This window comes from Salvelinus namaycush, chromosome 19 (genome assembly GCF_016432855.1).
Source record: "Salvelinus namaycush isolate Seneca chromosome 19, SaNama_1.0, whole genome shotgun sequence".
NCBI classification, from domain to species: domain Eukaryota; kingdom Metazoa; phylum Chordata; class Actinopteri; order Salmoniformes; family Salmonidae; genus Salvelinus; species Salvelinus namaycush.
Genome location: NC_052325.1, coordinates 46,144,987 through 46,168,752, shown reverse-complemented (window position 1 = coordinate 46,168,752; position 23,766 = coordinate 46,144,987). Strand labels below are relative to the sequence as shown.

The 23,766-nt window shown below is 40.5% G+C and overlaps 1 protein-coding gene across 2 annotated transcripts in view; it reads right to left on the bottom strand.

Moving 5' to 3' along the window:
- LOC120064479 (Krueppel-like factor 12) overlaps window positions 1-23,766 on the bottom strand; it is a 161,527-nt gene that overhangs the window by 70,542 nt on the left and 67,219 nt on the right. For both annotated transcript variants that reach the window (XM_039015083.1, XM_039015084.1), the window contains exon 2: window positions 15,038-15,119. In XM_039015083.1, coding sequence (XP_038871011.1) covers window positions 15,038-15,103 — 66 coding nt within the window. In that variant the 5' untranslated portion in view covers window positions 15,104-15,119. The remainder of the gene's footprint in view (window positions 1-15,037; window positions 15,120-23,766) is intronic.

Sequence of the window (23,766 nt, the reverse complement as noted above, 5' to 3'; positions counted from 1 at the left end):
TCTCAATCCACCACATCAGCCTATGGCGGCCTTCCTCATCTGCGGTGGAAGGTGGCCGAGCTACAGCGGGGTAGGACCATGAGACATCCCAAAAATCGTCTTCTCACGAAAAGGTCTGTAGCATCCGAACCGTTTGGGCTACAAACTAATGGGACCCCACTGTGGAAACGGGAGATTCTCACGAACACGATTCGGACGCTACCCCAAAAAATATGTGTAAAAAATATACAGTATATATTTCCTGTGCTTTCTTATATCTCCTAGATATAGGACAGACACTTTTGACTCAAATTCTTGCCATTTATGAATGTTTTATATGGGTTTTATATGGGCTATAGTAGTAAAGGCCAAATTCAATATTTTATCAAATATTTTGTATTTATTTTTGGGATAGCTAAAGGGGTCCTAAAAATCTAAATCAAATAGCTAAACGATCCATAGTATGACTTACAGGGTTAGACATACAGGGGTTTTAAGTATGCAGTGCCGCTCATTGCTGGCTCGTTAACACACATTTTTTTATTTAACTTTAGTATCAGGAAATATTACAAAAGTGTAGAAAGCGGCTTTTGTGCTACCACTCCATAACGGTGGTGATAGTCGTAATCTTTATAATTATTAACCCATTTCCAGGCTCCTTTGTCTTGTGAAAGTACTGGAATCATTGGTTGACAAACAGTTATGTTAATTTCCATGTGTAAATTATATTCTTAGTTCATCAGGGTAGATGGGTCAAATCTGAGTTCCTTGAGTTACATAAGGGACTTGCCCCAAAGTTTGATACTTGGCCCACTACTGTTTACAATCAATATAAATAACATTGGTAATGCTGTAAAAAAAATACATATATAATTTGTATGCAGATGATGCAGTGTTGAATTCCATAGCTCCATCGGTTGGTCAAGGCTTTTCACATTTGAAGTCTGATTTTCAAGCACTGCAGAGGTCACTATTGTATCCGAAAGTTAGTGCTAAATGCAACAACAAAAAATGCATGCTTTTTTCTTGATCCCATAACTCAGATTTAAATGAATTTGTATTGACTAGTTTGAACGGTACACAAATTGAACGAGTTCCTTCTTACAAATATATTGGTATCTGGCTTTATGACAAACTGTAATTTAAAAAAAGAATGTCACTGAGCTGGTGAAGAAATTGAAGTTCAAGGTTGGTTGGTTTTGCAGAAACAAAGCATGTCTGACTTTTGTTAAAATGATCCACCCCTTTTTTTAAATTTTCGCCTAAAATGACATTCCCAAATCTAACTGCCTGTATCTCAGGACTTGAAGCAATATATGCATATTCTTGATACCATTTGAAAGGAAACATTAATTTAGGAGAATATAACACATTAGATCTGGTAAAAGATAATACAAAGACAAAAACATGCATTTTTTTGTCTTTTTTTGTACCATCATCTTTGAAATGCAAGAGAAAGGGCGAACAGCGTCTGGACAAGGTGAGAGGGAGGCAGCGTAGCCTAGTGGTTAGAGCGTTGGACTTGTAACCGAAAAGTTGCAAGTTCAAATCCCCGAGCTGAGAAGATACAAATCTGTCGTTCTGGCCCTGAACAAGGCAGTTAGGGCCAGAACGACTGTTCCTATACTGTCATTGAAAATAAGAATTTGTTCTTGACTGAGTTGCCTAGTTAAATAAAGGTTAAAACAAAAAGGCTGTAATGTATTATTCCAGCCCAGATGCAATTTCGATTCTGACCACTAGATGGCAGCAGTGTTTAAGACTGATCCAACAAACCATTGCATTTCTGTTAACATTTTTGTATCAAGACTGCCCAAATGTGCCTAATTGGTGTATTGATAGTTTTTCAAGTTCATAACTGTGCACTCTCCTCAAACAATAGCATGATATTATTTCACTGTAATAGCTACTGTAAATTGGACAGTGCAGTTAGATTAACAATAATTTAAGCTTTCTGCCAATATCAGATATGTCTATGTCCTGGGAAATGTTCTTGTTACTTACAACCTCATGCTAATCACATTATCCTATGTTAGCTCAACCATCCCGCGTGGGACCCACCGATTCTGTAGCAGTTAATAGGAAGGAAATTGTCCAAGCCATTTTTATGTCTATTTTAGATTACGGGGATATTATCTATATGCATGCAGCAGAATCTACACTTAAACCACTTGATGCTGTTTTCCTCTGTTTATTACTGGTGATGGTTATAGAACTCACCATTGTGTTTTGTATTAAAAAAAATGTGTTGGGCCTCTTCGTATGTAAGGAGTGAGCAGAATTATATTGTGTTTATCTACAAAGCACTCATGCGGAAACGTCCTATGTGTCTATCATCGTTATTTCAATTTAGACTTACAAATGACCAGACCCGGTTTCAGGCTTGGACAACACTGGAGGCCCCTTCGGTCTCCACAGAGTTGGGTGAAGCTGCTTTTAGTTTTTTTGCGCCCTTTGTGCGGAACAACTTACAATGCTCTCCGAAATTAGATGTTCTGGTCCCCCTTGATCAGTTCAGAGTTTTGATCGGAGACCTCTACTTTGTCTGTCTTTCTTAATATGTTTTGTAATTTTGTATATTTGTATGTGTTTGATGTATCTACGCAGGTCTCATCTGTGAAATAGTCCTTAGTCTCATTATGACTTCCCTGTCAAAACGTAGGTTCAATTAAATAAAAAGACAGGTGTACACAATTATGGTTATTGCTTCACTTCACCCTCAGGCTAGGTGGATTGTTCCCCACTCATCGAATCCATTCAGATCAATGAAAAGTGACTAAGGCTATTAGTGGATAGGGGATAGGTTTTGGATAGGTTTTTTGTGGGGTACAATATTAGCTATGTTCACCAAGCTTCTCAGAAGTGATCCTTCAAATCTACAGTTTCTGTCATGCACCAGGGTCGGGGTCAATTCAGTTTTTCAGAATTGTATTTCAATTGGCCAAGCAGAATTTGAATAGAATTTGAATGAAATGTAAGGACAGATGCTGGGAGACAAGAAGCAAGTACAGGGAGTGAATATTTAATGGCTAAACAGACATGAAACAAAACACGAACAGCGTCTGGACAAGGGGAACATAACGACATTAATGCTGACACGAGACATACGAGTCTCATTCATTTGACAAATACCTTGCCCAAAAGCATCCTCTTACTAAAGAATACGGATACCATTTCAAATATTAGTTTGATTATAACTCAAAGATGTCAAAGAGGCTTTTGTTTGTATTTTTGCCATAATATCATAGGTTGTTCCCTTACATTCTGAAGTGTTGGATCTAATTCCTTTTTGGAAATGTATTTGTTCCTAATATTTAATAACATCTAAGTGAATTATGAATTATTAGAACATTTTCTTAGAATATTTCCAGACCACTGGAAATAACATGTTAGACATAGCATAGGTTACCATACATGAAATAAACATATGCATAATGATGTATGAAATACATGATCCATTTGTATTTCAATTCATTCAATTGAACTGCACTGAACAAAAATATAAATGCAACAATTTCAAAGATTTAACTTAGTGACATTTCATAAACGGAAATCAGTCAATTGAAATAAATGAACTTGGCCCTGATCTATGGATTTCATATGACTTGGTCACAGATACCTTAAAAAAAAGGTAGGGGCACCGATCAGAAAAACAGTCAGTATCTGGTGTGACCACCATTTGCTTCATGCAGCGTGACACATCTCCTTCGCATTGAGTTAATCAGGCTGTTTGTATCTGCCATGGCAGCAGCTACTCTTCCATGGGTCAGGCAAAATTAAGGCAGTTACACAATTTAAAAAACATTACAATACATTGAATTCACAACACACTAAGTGGGTGCCCTCATGCCCATACTTCACTACCACATATCTACAATACAAAATGTGTACGTGTGTGTATAGTGCTTATGTTATAATGTGTGTGTATTCATGTGTCTGTGCCTATGTTTGTGTTGCTTCACACTCTCCACTGCTCCATAAGGTGTATTTTTAAATGTTTCTTAAATCTGATTCTACTGCTTGCATCAGTTACCTGGTATGTAGTCATGGCTCTATGTAGTACTGTATGCCTCCCATAGTCTGTTCTGGAATTAGGGACTGTGAAGAGCTTTGGTGGCATGTATTGTGGGGTATGCATGGGTGTCTGAGCTGTGTGCTAGTCATTTAAACAGACAGCTCTGTGCTTTCAACATGTCAATACCGCTCACAAGTAGTGATGAAGTCAATCTCTCCTCCACTTTGAGCCTGAAGAGATTGACATGCATATTATTAACGTTTCCTCTCTTTGTATATCCAACGGCCAGCCGTGCTGACCTGTTCTGAGCCAATTGCAACTTTGTGGCACCTGACCACACGACTGAACAGTAGTCCAGGTGCAGCAAAACTAGAGCATGTAGGACCTGCATAGTTGATAGTACTGTTAAGGTAAGAGCTGCACTTTATTGTGGACAGACTTCTCCCAGACTTAGCTACTGTTGTATCAATATGTTTTGACAATGACAGTTTAAAATCCAGGGTTACTCCAATCAGTTTAGTCACCTAAACTTGCTCAAGTTCCACATTATTTATTACAATATTTAGTTGAGGCTTAGGGTTTAGTGAATGATTTGTTCCAAATACAATGTAATACAAGTTTTTAAAATATTTAGGACTAACTTATTCCTTGCCACCCATTCTGAAACTAACTGCAGCTCTTTGTTAACCTCTTTGGGCTCAAGGGGCAGTATTGAGTAGCCAGATAAAAGGTGCCCATTTCAAAAAGGCCTCGTACTCAATTCTTGCTCGTACAATATGCATATTATTATTACTATTGGATAGAAAACACCCTCTAGTTTCTAAAACCGTTTGAATTATATCTGTGGGTGAAACAGAACTCGACTTAGAGCAATTTTCCTATGTGTATGTCAGAATGCAGAATGCAATTTTGCTGGCTGTTCTGAGACCTGTGTATTAATTTGCCTGTCCTCTATTGGTTGAGATGCACTGCATACGCCTTCCCCTGGGTGTCAGCGAATAGGGAGACTTGAAATGGAGTTTCTACGTAGTTCCCAAAGGTTATAAATTGCTTGGAATCGAGGTGTCCCATCTTTCCACTCTTCGCTCTGACGCAGGGAGGGTCTTGGCATGTCATGTTAGAAGCTCTTGTTTTAGCTCCTAGATATATCCGGCTCTGTTTTTATTCGATATAGGTGTTAAAGACATCGTAATGTTGTTATTTTAAACCGAATTATATCAGTTTATGTCAGTATATTGCGATTTTCGGGTATTTATTTTCGTGACGTTGTAGGAAGTTGGGTATCTCTGGCCCACATGGCTATTGTTTACTGCTAATTGCAACGTTGAAGACAACGTTCTCCAACCTAGCAACGATTCTTTTGGACAAAGGACACCTTTCCCAAGATTCTGATGGCAGTTCATCAAAAAGTAAGAACTATTTATGCTGATAATTCATTGTTCTGTTGGAAAAAGTAAAATGCATAAGACGCCATTACTTGCAGTGTAGCCTTGCTTTATCGCACCCTGCATTGCGCAGTAACGTTAATTTTAAAAATGTAATTCAGCGATTGCATTAAGAACTAATTTGTCTTTCAATTGCTGTCCAACCTGTATTTTTTTAGTCAAGTTTATGAATAGTTTTCGATAAGAATAGGGGCCTTTCCAAGATGGCGCCGGACAGATTGCTTGAGTATTTGGACACTATTTTCATTGTATAAGCACGATTTGTGCTGCTAAATATGCACATTTTCGAACAAACTCTATATGCATTGTGTAATATGATGTTACAGGACTGTCATCTGAAGAATTCTGAGAAGGTTAGTGAAAAAATTAATATATTTTGGTGGATTCTACGTTATCGCTATTTTTGCCTTGAATCAATGCTGTTGTTATGTTTGCTATTGTGCTAAGCTAATATAACGCTATATTGTGTTTTCGCTGTAAAACACTTGATAAATCGGAAATATTGTCTGGAATCACAAGATGCCTGTCTTTCAATTGCTGTACACTATGTATTTTTCAGAAATGTTTTATGATGAGTATTTAGTTATTTGGCGTTGGTGTCTGTAATTTTTCTGTCTGCTTTCGGTGCAATTTCTGACTGTAGCTGCAATGTAAACTATGATTTATACCTGAAATATGCACATTTTTCGAACAAAACATATGCTATACAATAAATATGTTATCAGACTGTCATCTGATGAAGTTGTTTCTTGGTTAGTGGCTATTTATATCTTTATTTGGTCGAATTTGTGATAGCTACTGATGGAGTAAAAAACTGTTGGAGTAAAAAAAGTGGTGTCTTTTGCTAACGTGGTTAGCTAATAGATTTACATATTTTGTCTTCCCTGTAAAACATTTTAAAAAATCGGACATGTTGGCTTGATTCACAAGATGTGTACCTTTCATATGCTGTATTGGACTTGTTAATGTGTGAAAGTTAAATATTTAAAAAAAATATCTTTTGAATTTCGCGCCCTGCACTTTGAGCTGGCTGTTGTCATAAGTGTACCGGTGTCGGGCTTGCACGCCAAACAGGTTAAGTGTTGCAGTCATTTAACCCTTTCATGCGTGAGTTCCAAATATTTCTAACGGTCGCCCCAGCGTGAGTTTTTTTATGCACGTGATGTTAGAACGTTCTCTCCATTCAAGAATGTGATTGTTATGTAACAGTACATTTAATCTGCGCTGCCCTCAAACCAAAGCACGCAGCCTGTTTTATTTGTCAATTTTAAATTATTTTCTAACAAGTTTTTTATTTTCTAATAACAGTTTGAAATGAGGTGTGTTCCGCCTCATTCATTCACATAAAAGTAGTCATTTTTACTTTTGCGGACCAATTAATTTTTTTGACATTTCTGACCCGGACAAAATTCCCCAAACACTTCTCAATTGTTTGTGCAGGACATTTACTCATCTGCCGTCCTGCATACACGTGTTCATATTTTCCACCTGTCGCCTGCATCGAAATCAAAGTTGTTTTCGTTACCAATAATACCTTTGGAAATGTGTGCGTTTCTATCAAAGTGCCTTAATACGTTATAATAGTTTCTGCATGTCGTGTTATGTCGTTTCTACTGTAACGTCATGTTTTTGTGTATATTCCTTATAACCGCGGACACGCGATGTAACGTTACTCATTTCATAACATTTATGGTGTTATACTCAATGCTTAGGTATCTAGCTACATTCTCCTATTAGCTCTGGAAAACAATGCTAATTGCGTCAGGGAAGTATTAGCATGTGTTGTATTTCGAAGCTACCCTGGCCTTATGACTCCCAAGTGGCACAGTGTCTCAGTGCTAGAAGCGTCACTACAGAGACCCATCTTCAAATCAAGACTGCGTTTCTATCAAAGTAAGTGCCTAATTACGTTATTGTGTCGTGTTATACCGTTTCTACTGTAGCTCACTGTGTGAATGGAGCATAATATATTTGTGTATATTCCTTATAACCGCGGACACGCTAGGTAACGTTACTCATGTTACTCACCTTTTATGGTGTTATATTCAATCGTGCTTATGTAGCTAGTTACATTATTCTATTAGTTCTGTAAAACAATGCTAAATGCGTCAGAAGTATTGGCATGTTGTATTTTGACGCTACCCTGGAAAAATATCTTATACCACTTGGTCGTTTTCTGAGTGCATTCCACAAAGCTGTTTATCATGTCAGCCTTATCCACTGCCCCCATTTTGAGGTAATAGTCAAGCACGCAGTCTGGTTTGATGGTTCTCTGTCTGGTTTGTTTCTCTCTCCCGTCAGGTGGTCCACCTTCCCTGTGGCCGACATGGTTGCTGTATGGACAGTGGAGACGACATGGACGTTTGTTTCTCTCTCCCGTCAGGTGGTCCACCTTCCCTGTGGCCGACATGGTTGCTGTATTGACAGTGGAGAGGACATGGACGTCTCGTTTGTCATGCCACTTTACTGCCAGCTGTTAACATTTCTTATTTTGTATAACGGGTCATTTAGGATGGTAGTAGCGTTGATGAAATGCAGTCATAGCAGCAGAACTAGAAAGCAGTCTTTACTGTCACCAGGAATGTATACATTTCACTAATTGTGGTTGTCCCCCACTCCTGGCTCTCTCTTATCCTGTAGCTCCAAGGCATAGCGATTGGTCTCTACTATGTCTCCCACCAGCTCCTCTGTCAGAAACAACTTGAAGCACTCTGCCTCAGTTGGAAATGGCAAGGGGCGTTGCACTCCAGACTGGGACTCGCCAAAGCAAACAGCAGGGCCAGGAGGGGTGAAATGACTGGTGGCCTTCCAGCTACCACAGAACTCCTGTACTTCATCCACTGTTGGTATGCCTCCATCACCACCAGCATCTTCAAAGGGACCTGGGACTTCGTCAGTGGACAAGGGAAATTCAGATTCAGGGTTCTCAATGGCTACAAGGTTGGGGGGCAGCTCCTCACTGTCAGAATCTGATTCCTGACTTTCATACTCTGACTCATTGTCAGAATTTTAAAAAAAATCTCCAGAATTTCCACATTTGTTTGTTGTCTCCTTTTGAAAGACATTGCTAATGCTTCAGCTTAGCTCACTAGCTACATACATAAACAACAACACTGAATGGTTTAGAGTGAGAGGGTACGTGGTTGACTGCCGGCACGCGCCACTTGTATCAATAAATCACTATCAGAAAATGTTTTGTGTGGCAATTATTTGTGCATTTACGGTTTTATTCATATGTTTTCAAATCTAGGTGACAAATCATGCATTCCGATTCTTGCACAGATTGTAATGGGCACATATTATGTGTGTAAAATACTTTTTTGAAGGTTGTACTGATTATGATGAGCTAAGCTAATTCCAGCTGTGTAGCCATGTTTGTTGACATTCAATGCATTCTGGGTTCACGTAATCGTCTGTTTGACCAAAGATGTTATAACAAAATGAGGTGAGTAAGAGTTCACTCATTTTTTGAGGACTTCCGGAAATGAATGGTGGGATGTGAACGACGGTAGATGACACACCCCTTCAACATGCATACTATAAACAGACCAAACTCATCTCGTCTTCTCTTATTGTCTTCGGTTTCTGTGAGGAAAAAATGCATGGGTGCGTGCTGAAACTAATCGTCGGATTACTTTCGATTTCTAAAAAGTGCTTTACCTAATTATTTCGATCAATGGTGAGCTCACCCGTGATGTGATTAATTATACATAGTAATTGCTATTAGCTAATTCATATTGTCTTTTGTCAGCCGAGAGTTAGAAAATATGACTGCGTGTGTTGGGTCAATCTTTCCTCAGTTAGCGCTAGGACAAATGTAGCCTACATTTTTCCGGTTAGGATTATTGTGTTATGCTATATATACTTCTGTGAATATCTGAACATTGCATCCCAAAATAAACTGCTCACATTCTGGACATAACTTTGTAAGGACTGTGTTTGTGTAAATAGTTTCTGAAAAAAGTGTGGCCAACTCAAACGCTGATTGTTGCGTCATTCGAAACTGGCCGTTCTAAATGAGCGTTCTAAATGAGTGTTCTAATCACACGGGTGTGATCGTACGCTTCAGGGACCACTGTAGAACGATCACACCCATGTGATGGTACGTGTGAAAGGGTTAAGTTGCTGTAGTAGCTCACATGTAATGTGTTGAGTCATCTGAATACATAGACACACTGGTTTTACACACTGTCATGTCATTAGTAAAGATTGAAAAAGTAAGGGGCTTAGACAGCTGCCCTGGAGAATTCCTGATTCTACCTGGATTATGTTGGAGAGGCTTCCATTAAAGAACACCCTCTGTGTTCTGTTAGACAGGTAACTCTTTATCCACAATATAGCAGGGGTGTAAAGCCATAACACATACATTACCGGACAAAAGTTTTAGAACACAAATCAAATCAAATCAAAGGAAGTCTTGAGCTATTGCTCGCCTGCGGTAGAGTATCTCATGATAAGCTGTAGACCACACTATCTACGTAGAAAGTTTTCATCTGTATTTTTCGTAGCTGTCTACATACCACCACAGTCAGAGGCTAGCACTAAGACAGCACTGAATGAGATGTATTCCGCCATAAGCAAACAAGAAAACGCTCACTCAGAGGCTGCGCTCCAGTAGCCTTTAATGCAGGGAAACTTAAATCTGTTTTACCAAATTTCTATCAGCATGTTAAATGTGCAACCAGAGGAAAAAAACTCTCGACCACCTTTTCTCCACACACAGTGTCACGAACGTCGTCGGGAGAAGGAGAGGAGGACCAAGGTGCAGCGTGGTAAGGGTTCATTATTTTAATAAAACAACAGAACACTGAACAAAACAACAAAAACGACAAACGAACAGTCCTGTAAGGTGACGAAAAACACTAAACAGAAAATAATCACCCACAACTCAAAATGGGAAAACAGGCTACCTAAGTATGGCTCTCAATCAGAGACAACGATAGACAGCTGCCTCTGATTGAGAACCATACCAGGCCAAACACATAGAAAAGGAAAACCTAGACCTACAACATAGAATACCCACCCACATCACACCCTGACCAAACTAAAAATAGAAACATACAAAGCAATCTACGGTCAGGGCGTGACACACAGAGAGGCATACAAAGCTCTCCCTCGCCCTCCATTTGGCAAATCTGACCATAATTCTATGCTCCTGATTCCTGCTTACAAGCAAAAATTTAAGCAGGAAGCTCCAGTGACTACATCAATAAAAAAGTGATCAGATGAAGCAGACGCTAAGCTACAGGTCTGTTTTGCTTACACAGACTGGAATATTTTCCGGGATTCCACCTACTCATTCAAGTGTTTTTCTTGATTTTTACCCTCGGAGGCCGAGCAAACACGAGCAATGGACATTAGACCGGTGGAAATTTGTGCTCTGGTCTGGATTCCAAATTGGTGTTTTTTGATTCCAACCGCCGAGTGTTTGTGAGATGTGGTGTGGGTGAACAGATGATCTCCGCATGTGTATTTCCCACCGTAAAGCGTGGAGGAGGTGTTATGGTACTTTGCTGGTGACACTGTCTGTGATTTATTTAGAATTCAAGGCATACTTAACCAGCATGGCTACCACAGGATTCTGCAGTGAAACGCCATCCCAACTGGTTTGGGCTTAGTGGGACAATCATTTGTTCTCCAACAGGACAATGACCCAACACACCTCCAGGCTGTGTAAGGGCTATTTTACCAAGAAGGAGAGTGATGGAGTGCTGCATCAGATGACCTGGCCTCCACAATCACCTGACCTCAACCAAATTGAGATGGTTTGGGATGAGTTGGACCGCAGAGTGAAAGAAAAGCAGCCAACACGTGCTCAGCATATGTGGATATACGGGACTATATATGGAACTACTTCAAGACTGTTGAAAAAGAAAATAAGCTGGTTGAGAGAGCTGTCATCAAGGCAAAGGGTGGCTATTTGAATAGCAGACTATGATCGATAATGTCAAAAGCCACACTGAAGTCTAATGAAACATCCCCCACAATCGTTTTATTATCAATGTCTCTTAGCCAATCATCAGTCATTTGTCTAAGTGCTTGTTGAATGTCCTGAAAGTTGGTAACAGGTTGGTAACAGACTGATTGGTCGGCTATTTGAGCCAGTAAAGAGGGCTTTACTATTATTAGGTAGCAGAATGACTTTTGCTTCCCTCCAGGCCTGAGGGCACACACTTTCTAATAGGCTTAAATTGAAGATATGGCAAATAGGAGTGATAATATCATCTGCCATTAACCTCAGTAAGTTTCCAGACTCCGGTGGTTTGTCATTGTTGACAGACAAAAATAATTGTTTCACCTCTTCCACACTCACTTTACAGAATTCAAAATTACAATTCTTGTCTTTCATAATTTGGTCAGATATACTTGGATGTGTAATGCAGCGTTTGTTGCTGGCATGTCATGCCAAAGTTTGCTAATCTTGCCAATGAAAAAATCATAAAAGTACTTGGCAAATCTTGCCAATGAAAAAATCATAAAAGTACTTGGCAACATAAGTCGTTTTTTTAATGAATGAGCCATGTGATTCAATGAATGATGGAGCTGAGTTTGCCTTTTTTCCCAAAATTTCATTGAAGGTGCTTCAAAGCTTTTTTTTCTTCAGTTTAGTCACATGATCTCTCAATTTGCAGTATGTTTGCCAATCGATTGTGCAGCCAGACTTATTTGCCATTTCTTTTCCCCCATTTCTCTCAACCATAAAATGTTTAATTTCCTCATCAATCCACGGGGATTTAAAAGTTTTTACAGCAATTTCATAAATGTGTCAAGTGCAACGTCTGTTTGCTCTTCATTACACACCACGACCCAACAAATATTCTTTACATCAACAACATAGGAATCACTACAAAACGTATTGTATGACCTCTTAAACACTGTATTAGGTCCAACCTTTGGAACTTTGGTTTTCCTAGATATGGCTACTATATTGTGATCACTTCATCCGATGGATCTGGATACTGCTTTCAAGCACATTTCTGTAGCATTGGTAAAGATGTGATCAATACATGTTGATGATTTAATTCCTGTGCTGTTTCTAACTACCCTGGTAAGTTGACTGATGACCTGAACCAGGTTGCAGGTACTGGTTACAGTTTGAAGCTTTTTCTTGATGAAGCCAGTCAATATTTAAATCAACCAGAAAATACATCTCTGTTGATATCACATACATTATCAAGGATTTCACACATGTTATCCAGATGTTGATTGTGGCCTGTGGAATGTTGTCCCACTCCTCTTCAAGGGCTGTGCGAAGTTGCTGCATATTGGCAGGAACTGGAACACGCTGAAATTTACGTATATCCAGAGCATCCCAAACATGCTCAGTGGGTGACACGTGAGTATGCAGGCCATGGAAGAACTGGGACATTTTTAGCTTCCAGGAATTGTGTACAGATCCTTGTGACATGGGGCCATCCATTATAATGCTGAAACATGAGATGATGGCGGCGGACAATGGCACGACAATGGGCCTCATGATCTCGTCCCCGTATCTCTGTGCATTCAAATTGCCTTTGATAAAATACAAGTGTGTTCGTTGTCTCTAACTTATGCCTGCCCATACTATAACCCCAAACATGCAGATGAGCTTCCCTGAGACGGTTTATGACAATACATCTGTTGTGCAAACCCATAGTTTCATCAGCTGTCCGGGTGGCTGGTCTCAGACGGCTTATGGTAGAGAAATGTTATGAACATTTACTTCTCTTGCAACAGCTCTGGTAGATATTCCTGCAGTCAGCATGCCAATTGCATTCTCCCTCAAAACTTGGGACATCTGTGGCATTGTGATGTATGACAAAACTGCACATTTTTAGAGTGGCCTTTATTGCCCCCAGCACAAGGTGCACCTGTGTAATGATATGCTGTTTAATCAGTTTCTTGATATGCCACACCTGTCAGGTGGATGGATTATCTTGGCAAAGGAAACATTCTCACTAACAGGGATGTAAACAAATTTGTGCTCAAAATTTGAGAGAAATATGCGAGTAGAACATTTCTGGGATCTTTTATTTCAGCTCATGAAACACGGGACCAACACTTTACTTGTTTACATTTTTGCTCAGCATAAATTATATTTCCTTTCATTCTAATTTAATTCAAATTGGACACTTGTATTGGAATGAAAGACCCCAACTCAATTCAGAAATGAGCCCACCCTGTCGCAGACATCACATCTCCAATTACAAAACGCATTAGAATCAACAAGTTATTGATAACTGATATACTATTCATCATGGTGACAGCCATCACTAAAAATAAAACACTGGCTGGACTCCTCTGCACACACACACAGCTGTAACAGCTACACAAAGCTCTATCGTAACCTAGCAACAGCTTCTGCACAGCAGAAGACCACTTCATGTCTGTAGCTGATGATTTTTTGACTAAAGAGCACTAAACAACAATATAGCATATCTTTGGACTCCTGTTACAGTACAGAGACTTCACGCAGTGGCCAAAACTAATTGCAATTACGTCATAACTGGCAGCTTTGCAGCGAGGAATGGTACAAGACCTACACTTTACTTACTACACTACAGTATGCATCCCATCTAAGGTAGCTAATTATGCAAATTAAGGGCAAAGCAAAGGATGAAACATACCAAACACCCATGAAAGTGTCCGTTTTTTGTGCATATTATGGTGACAGTTTGGAGGGCAGCTATGCTCAGGTGGGCAAGAGCATCGTGTTACAGGAAGAGTATTAAGAGAATCGTGACTCAGAGAGAGAGAGGGAGCGAGAGAGCTTTCTTTGTTTTTCACTTCTTATCCTACTATGACTCGTATTGTTCGATGCCTGAAACAAAATTCTAGTCGCAGTTGTTGCAAATTGTGAAGAAACGTCCTTACATTTCATGCCAGTCTTGAATTGAACTGAGACAGGATTGGAGCTGGAAGTATGTCTGAGGGGGAGAGTGGGGGATAGTGGGAGAGAATGAAGGGTGAGAGAGACTGTGTGTAGGCGCGTGAGAGAGATGGAGGGAGAGGTGGAGGGATGATAGTGAGTGTTTGTATAGATAGAAAGACAGAGTTGGTTGGCTTTAGGCAGAGGACTGAGAGAGACAGATTCCAGCATACAGCGAGTTAAGGAGAGAAAGAGACTTATAGGGAGAGACTGAGACTGTGTGTGTATGTGTGTTTCGATTTTGAATTGGAGAGAGGCAGAGAGAGAGGGGGAAAGAGAGGGCAGGAGAGACAGAGAAGCAAGAGAGAGAGAGAGAGATACTTAGTTTTGGGAGTTTTCCTTGTGTCTCTCCCTGAAGCAGTTACTCTGCCCCCCTGCCAACATGGATTCCCTGCTAGCTAAAGCAACCTCACTGTAAGTCCTTTATGCATTCTGACCGCAGCTGCTTAGCCCTCTCCTCTCCTCTCCTCCTCACCACCACTCTCTACGACCACTCCTCCGAGCCCCCGCACTCTCTTCCCTTGTACTCCCTCCCTCCCTCTCTGTCACTAACTCTCTTTCTCTTCCTCTCTCTCTCTATCTCGAGCTCTTCCTCCTCCCCAGGAGTGATTATAGGGCTATTGTCGATAGGAGGAAAGAAAAAAAAGGAGGAAGGAAAAATAGGAATTGTTTGGAAAACTGCTCTCTTACCCCGTGTTCCGATTCCAGGGGCTCGGCTTTGACTCGGACTGCAGGCATTCCATCAAGCATTAACATCCTGTTCTCGGGCAGTCTGTGAAGGAAGAGAGGGAGGGGGAGGAGGTGTAAGACGGACGCTGAGTTTAACCATGACTAAGCATCTTAGTTTGACTTTGACACACAAATACAGTAAAAAGCTGGAGCTGACGCACACCCCAAAAAAGTTGGTCGAGGTGCTGACTAACAGAATAGTAAACTGCATAAAATCACAGAAAGTCACACTACACATAGAAATATACGCAAGCAAATACTGTACACACATACACATGCTTACAATCAAATAGATATTACAGGTATTACAGGTATTGTATGTGCGCTGACAAAAACAAACTTAAACACACCGACATACAGTACACAAAGAAATAATCACGTCGAAGAACACACATCTCTCTGTATAAACAAGCCACATTTTTTTTGTATGAAACTACTGTGTTCACTGACGTCACTTGTCTGAGTGTTCCAGTATGTTTACAACTAATCAATGTGCAATAGACATGATTACCATATTTATATTCCCATAAAACTAGAGCACAATGGCACAACCATGGAGATCCGATTAATTTCTATCTTGTGTTTTTGTTTGTTTTTTCCTGTGAAGCACATTGCGTTGCCTTCCATGTCTGAAATGTGCCGTATGAATAAAGCTTGATTTGATTTGATATTGACACAACCATACAAATGGAGGTGTCCCAAATAGCACCCTATTCGTACATAGTGGACTACTTTTGACCGTCTCAACACTCATGTATTATTTGCATTTTATTTCATTGTCCGTTTTGTTAACTACTCCACAACATAGTATATAATGATCATGATTGCATTGCACAAAGGCAAACGAGTACAGCCATTTACAATATATGTGCCAAAAATGCTATTGGGAATGTTTCAAGCTAATCACCAAGTCATAGAGTAAAACACAATGTAACAAAGATACCGATCCATACTGTATAAACAATCATCCATGTTTGAGCACACAATGACTCGTCCAGCTGACTTGTCTTAATATTCTGCTCGTACATGGATGTGACTTGTCCCTGTAACCAAACATCACTGTTAGCAAATCTGTTCGCATATCATCAATCACACCAGGTATGGGGGAAGAAAGAGAGAATCATAGAGCAAGGCTTTAGTGCTTACACAGTGAGCTGTTTGTGCATCACTTTCTTTGTCAGCAATGCCTATAAGTCCATAGGCAGGCAATCCAATGATTGTGTTCGGGAGGGGGCAGTGTAAAATAATATATGTATTTGTAATCTGAATATCGGGTTGTTTCTCTAGCCTGCAAAATCTTCCCCTGGACACGTTTTTATCGAGAGGTTGGTTTGGGATTCTTCATTGTTTTGGGGAAAAGATAGTGCAAGAAGAGAACAACACACTGAAACACTTTTCAAATCCACTATGACCCATGAGGTCTGGGGAACAGCGGAGATCGTTACAGGTGATTTTCTGGATCATTGATAGTGTGGCTGGGTACAGGTGGAGAGGCAAATTGCTAGAGAAACAAACATTTTCTTCTGTTTCATGCATACTGACAATGACCCAGGTCTCTCCTTCACACACAGACTCTGATTTCCAGCTAATGCTTCCTAGGCTGGGATTCAGTCCGATCACGGGTTATACAGTAGGTTTTGCGGGTTTTTAAAAGCAATGTTCCCACGTTTGTGGAGATTGCATTCACGGTAAATGCTGCATATAATAGTTGCAATGCATTTAACTAGTGATCACATTGGATCCCGGCCCTAGTTGTTCAGCAGACACTTTTATCCAAAGTGACTTACAGTGAACCTGTACATTCAGTGTGCAGTGTGTGTGAGTGTATGGTGTGTGTGTGCATGCGTGCGTGAGCATAACGTGTGACAATGAATGACCTGATTGAATGTCCCACTCACAGTTCATTACGTCTTCTAAGAACATGATAATGAGTCGTACATTACAGTTCTTGGAGAGACAATTTGCTTAAGGAGACATTATATGTTAATGCAGCCCTTTGAAATTGACAGCTTAGTACTTTCGCTGTCTCTAGAATAGCACATGAAACAACATGAACCAAATAATACTAGAGTACAGATACCAATGTTATAATGGATTTTCTCTGAAATTTCTGCAGTGAAAGCTATTGAATATCATTCAATCTTGTTTGTCTTTTAAAGTCCTAAGTGAAAACGTAATACAATGTATAAAGAAAATACTGCCTATGTGATTCTGAATCTGAACCTCTACCCCACAGACTCCTCTCACAGTAACAGGGACACAAAGTACACTCATTCAATAATATGGGCAGCTCCTTAGTGCTCGAACAGACTCTACCTTTAAGACACTGTACTGTACCTTTAAGATGGCTCCTCGGAAGGAGCCAATGACAACAATGCATGTTCCGTCTCCCTTGGCCAAGGCCGACCTGAAGTAACCCAGCCTTTTTATTATTTTAGCAGGCAGTACATGCAAGCAAAGCAAATATGCTCTAAACATCTCTGTTACACTCCACTTCTGGCATCAGCAACAGGATGTGTGACCATGTCTCCACTCAGAACCCCATCGAAAACTACTCTGGTGAGGACAGAGAGCATCCTTGGCTGAGTTAACCCCAAAGTGTCTGGATAGTCGGATAATCACATTCACGCATTGATGTGTACACAAACACACACATATAACAGAGCTGGCATTGATGATGAATAACATTGCATGTGAAATGAAGACTTGCATGAGCTCCCCGAAGTAATGCCTAGGCTTTAGCTCAGCATGGTTTTGTGGCTGGTTCGAACTATATATATATTGATATTTTATTGTCCTAATTCGATACCCATTCATAAATGTTGAACACGTGCTAGGAATATACAGCATTATATACATGCAAACAGATTATATATATATGTATTATCTCTTTGCATATATAATTCTGTATATTCCAAGCACGTGTTCAACATTTAAGAATGGGTATAGAATTAGGACAATAAATACAATTATAAAAATAAATATATATATATATATATATATACACTCCATTCGGAAAGTATTCAGACCACTTGAATTTTCCACATTTTGCTACGTTAAAATCTTATTCTAAAATCTATTTAAAAACAATCCTCATCAATCTACAAACAATACCCCATAACTGCAAATCGAAAACTTTTTTTTTTTTAATTTATTGAAAATAACAAACAAAAATACTTTATTTACATAACTATTCAGACCCTTTGCTATGAGACTCGAAATTCAGCTCAGGTGCATCCTGTTTCCATTGATCATCCTTGAGATGTTTCTACAACTTGATTGGAGTCCACCTGTGGTAAATTCAATTGATTGAACATGATTTGGAAAGGCACACACCTGTCTATATAAGGTGCCACAGTTGACAGTGCATGTCAGCGCAAAAGCCAAGTCACAAGATCGAAGGAATTGTCTGTAGATCTCAGAGACAGGATTGTGTCGAAGCAAAGATCTGGGGAAAGGTACAAAAAAAATTCTGCAGCATTGAAAGTACCCAAGAACACATTGGACTCAAATTTAACCCCCTAATAATCACTCCATATACATACAAACTTATACTTACGAACAACAACCTAGAGATTGATGTCCAAAATATTTCAAATCTAAATTCTGTGACATGTAAGTTGCATTTATTTGAAACTATCTACATTGGTCAGTCCAAAATTACTTTTTCATTCCGTCATGGAAATAAATGTATTTCCGGTTAGCAAATCATTTACGGTTTCTATGCCTTTCGTTTTCCATGTGGACCAATTTATCAGTGAATTGTGAAAAGTTATCCAAGGATTGTTCCAGAAGGTTGTGTTTCTAGGAAGAGATATTGGTGATTGTAGAACACGTTTCATCTTCTTCCGTATTGTTGTAGTGTTGTTAACTATGAAGCTGTTCATGTCCTTAGCTTTGTCTATGAAAATAGACACGTAAAAAGATTCGGGGAATGAGCATGCACATCTTCAATATGTACCCATTGTTCCTCTTTAGTGCATTTAACTACGTCCCAGGTAAAAGCCTTGGGTAGCGAGTTTATACAATTCGAGTCTGGAAGGTTAAAACAATCCTCAAACTTAGGAAAATGTATTTGCCCACATAAAGTCTGTTATGACTGAATATACTTTTTTTTAAAGAAGGCCTTAGATGGGGTAATTGGTATTACCGAAAATATATACAAACGTTTGGGAAGAGGTTTATTCTACCTGCATGATTTATGGGAAGAGTATTCCGTTTAATTAAAGCTGCTTTCATATTGTTGAGTAATGGAATAAAGTTATATTTTATTAAGCATCCTAAGTATTTCATATTTTTTGTGGTCCACTTAAAGGATTTATGTAGATCGTGAGACATCTTCTTTTTTTTTTACCCCTCCACCGCCCCTCTCTTTCGGAGGACATATACCTTCTTTTTTTTAAATAGCTTTTCTGCTACATATACATTTTACATACATGGTACTTTTATATAAAGCAGTCACATAACAATAATACAATACCAAACATAAGCTCTTTAATCCCACCCCTCAGCCACTCTCAGCCCATCCAACCTATCACCATAGACCACCCTCGATTGGTTTCCATGTGCTATATATATTTCAATTGTGCTGTGATATTTTACATAATTGGTTATAGATATCCTTTTTTCTTGTTGCCATTATTTCATTTTTTCCCAAGTAAATTTTATATCTGGAGATTTTAGAGTATTCTGAAAATATTTGTATGAAAGGGGGTGTCACGTCTACTCCCGCTCGCCTGCTCCGGCGCTCAATGTCGCCGGTCTACTAACCACCGGTCCTGGCAAACCATCATTATCCATACCTGGCAACCATCATTTCGCACACCTGTGCCCCATCATAAGGCACACCTGGACTTCCCCTTTATCACCCATTAGGTAGTATTGTTTCCTGCTTTCATATTTAGATGCTACTCCTGTTTTTGTATTCATGCCATGTTCGTTCCTAATAAACTCACCGACTGCACCTGCTTCCTGACTCCCTGCGTCTCTGTCACAGAATACTACCTCGCAGAAAGGAACTATGACATCGGTGATCGGGAGCTCCTGGCGGTGAAGTTGGCATTTAAGAAGTGGAGACACTGGCTGAAGTGCGCCACGGACCTGTTTCTCATCCTCACCGACCATCAGAACCTGGAGTACATACCGACAGCGTGGCGGCTGAACCCGCGCCAAGCAAGGCGGGCCCTTTTCTTATCCAGATTCAATTTCACCCTGTCATACCGCCCACGTTCGCTGAACATGAAAGCCGATGCCCTGTCCAATCTCCACGATTCCTGACTGCACCCACCATACTACCCTCCCGAATCATAGCCCCTTGTTCCAGCAGGTCTTTCGGCACTATGGCCTTCCGGAGGACATCGTCTCAGACCGTGGTCCCCAATTGACATCTTGAGTATGGAAAGCCTTCATGGAGAAGCTAGGTGTCACGGTCAGCCTCACATCCGGGTCCCGGCCTCAGTCCAATGGGCAGGTGGAGAGGTTCCTGAGGAGTCACTGTCAGGTCCAGCAGGGGGAGTTGGCCCGGTTCCTTCGCTTGGCAGAGTACGCTCAGAACTGACTTTTTCCCTCCTCCACCGGACTGTCTCCCTTCCAGTGTGTCTTGGGGTACCAGCCGAGGGTCTCGTGGACCCCGAGCCAGACCGAAGCCCCTGCGGTGGACGAGTGGTTCCGGCACACCGAGGAAGTTTGGAATGCTGCCTACGTGAGGCTGTAACGCGCCGCCCGCCTCCGATAGGAGCAGGCAGATTGCCACCACATTGAGACTCCACCAGGAACCTCCCGGTCCGCCTGCCCTGCTCGTAGCTGAGTCCCCGGTTTGTGCGGCCATTCAAAGTCCTCCGGAGGGTCAATGAAGTAACATACCGATTACAGCTTCCCACTGACTACCGGATCTCATCCTCTTTTCACGTTTCCCTCAGGCTGGTGGTTCCTGGTCCCCTGGCTGATGCCGTCTCCCCCACGACACCTCTCCACCTCCCCTGGACATCGAGGGAAGCCCCTCCTATGCTGTCAGATCCCTCCTGGACTCCCAGCTTCGTGGGGGTCGGCTCTAGTACCTGGTGGAATGGGAGGGGTACGGTAGTCGACATTCTAGATCCCAACATCATCCGAGATTTCCACCTTCGCCGACCGGCCCATTCCCCTGGCCAGTGTCATCCTGCGCCTGGAGCCGCACGTCGGGGGGGTACTGTCATGTCTACTCCCACTCCGGTGCTCGACATACTAACCACCAACCCCGGCAACCCATCATTACGCACACCTGGCAACCATCATTAACAGTGGTGTAAAAAGTAAAAATACTTTAAAGTAGTACTTAAGTAGTTTTTTGTTGTTTCTGTACTTTACTTTACTATAGATTTTTTTGCCAACTTTTACTTTTACTTCACTACATTCCTAAAGAAAATAATGGATTTTTTACTTCATGCATTTTCCCTGACACCCAAAGTACTTGGTCATCCCTACTGCCTCAGATCTGGTGGCTTCACAAAACACAAATGCTTAATTTCTAAATTATTAGTGTGCCCCTGGATATCCGTGAATAAAAAATAAAAAAATTAAATTGTACAGTCTGGTTTGCTTACTATAAGTTATTTGAAATGATTTATACTTTTACTTTTGGTACTTAAGTATATTTTAGCAAATCCATTTACTTTTAATAATTAAGTATATTTAAAACCAAATACTTTTAGACTTTTACTCAAGTAGTATTTTACTGGGTGACTTTCACTTTTAACTGAGTCATTTTCTATTAAGGTATCTTTACTTTTACTCGAGTATAACAATTGGGTACTTTTTCCACAAATGATCATTACGCACATCTGCACCCCATCACGAGGCACACCTGGACTTCATCACTCCCTGATTACTTCCCCTTCATCTCCGTTGTATCACCCATTAGGTAGTATTGTTTCCTGGATTCATGTTTAGATGCTAATCCTGTTTTTTAATTAAAATTTTTGGGAATTTTTCCATGTTCATTTCTATTAAACTCACCGACTGCACCTGCATCCTGACCTCCTGCGTCTCCGTTACAGGGGGCATTGAGTTTTCAATATTCGTCAAGTATATCACGTCTGCAAACAAGTTTAGTTTGTATTCATGTTCACCAATCCTTACTGCAAGCAGTTCAACTGCCAGGATGCAAACAGATTTTGAAGCAGTACGTTTACCTTGTAAACATGTGTGTGAGATATTTTCACTTTGTGAGATAGAATTTTTCGTGTGTGTGTATAAATGCAGTCTTAATGTGTATTTAATCTTTTGTTTATCTATACTTGCCTATCGATGTGTTCATTTTTGTATTGTGCGGGGCTCATTTGCAAAAGAGACTTTAATCTCAATATGACTTCCCTGTTTGAAAAAAGGTAAATAGGGGAGATTCACACTTGATATCCAGCAGGCAGAAATCCTCTGCAGATCTGAATCCACCAGCTACACCTGGCTGTTGAGCTGTGTGTGCATGTGTGTAGGTCTGAATCCACCAAATACACCTGGCTGTAGAGCTGTGTGTGCATATGTGTAGGTCTGAATCTCACAGATACTCCTGGCTGTGTAGAGCTATTTTATTGTTGTCCAGTTTGTCCTTGGGCTTTAGGTCTTGGTGGGCCCAGATAGCATTGCTATGGCAACCACGGGTGGAGCCTCACTCTAGCGACTTGAGCGGAGAGGAGGCTGTTGAGAGACAGGTTTTTTTTCTTTCTCCTTTCAAATGACCACCTCACAGACATACACCACCACCTTTAACTAAAACTGTAGTTTTTCATAGGAATGTCAAGGGCTCGATTCAATCCGTAGTGCCGACGATCTTTGTAGAATGGTTGAAATGTAAAGGTAATTTCTGATTTAGACAACATGCACCATTTACTGTGAATGCAGTTTCATTCAGTAGTCTAATACTCTACAGTATTTCCACAGACCGGTAGTAGTAGTCACTTTCTGATCCAGTGGACTGATTAAACTGCAGGGAAATGGCATCCATATTAGGAACTCCCTCCCTTATGGAAAATCAAAGCTTGACGATTAGTTTATGATTTGAATCAGCTGTGTAGTGCTAGGGAAAGAAAAAAAACTACCTTGGGTTCACCAAGACCAAGTTTGGGAAACACTGAGTTACTCTAATGAACAGTCCTGGAGCAGCTTCCCCACATGAAATCAATGGGTAGAACAGGCCAGTGGTGGTCCATGTAATGACCACCCAGGAACAGCAGAGAGGGAGAGTTAATGCTGCGTAATGAGCTAATGGAGTGATTCTTTCTCTAAAGCAGGACCATTGGAAAATGGTTATGATGTGCCCTTTTCTTTTGAAAGAGCTGTAGGATGAATTTTGAGGCTCTTGCCCTGTGTGCGATCAAATCACAGCATGCATGTTCCATAAGACAATGGAACATATCGACAGGGCAGAACTCAAGATGGAGGCAGGGCAGTTCCACTGAGCTAGTTGTCACACTTAATTTGTTTCAAGTGTTGCACGTTTTTATCACTTAGCAAAACAGTTATAGGCTGCGGGAGTTGTCATTAAACAACAGGCAAAATCTAAAATCCTACAGGATCAAAGCATTAAAATCGCTAGTAAACCAAGCAGTGACATCTGCTGTTTTCTACACGAGGAGACAGTGCCGGTGTGGTGCCCTCCCTGAAAGCCAAGAGAGGATACATCTGCACATTGACTGACTGTCGAGACACGTTGGGCT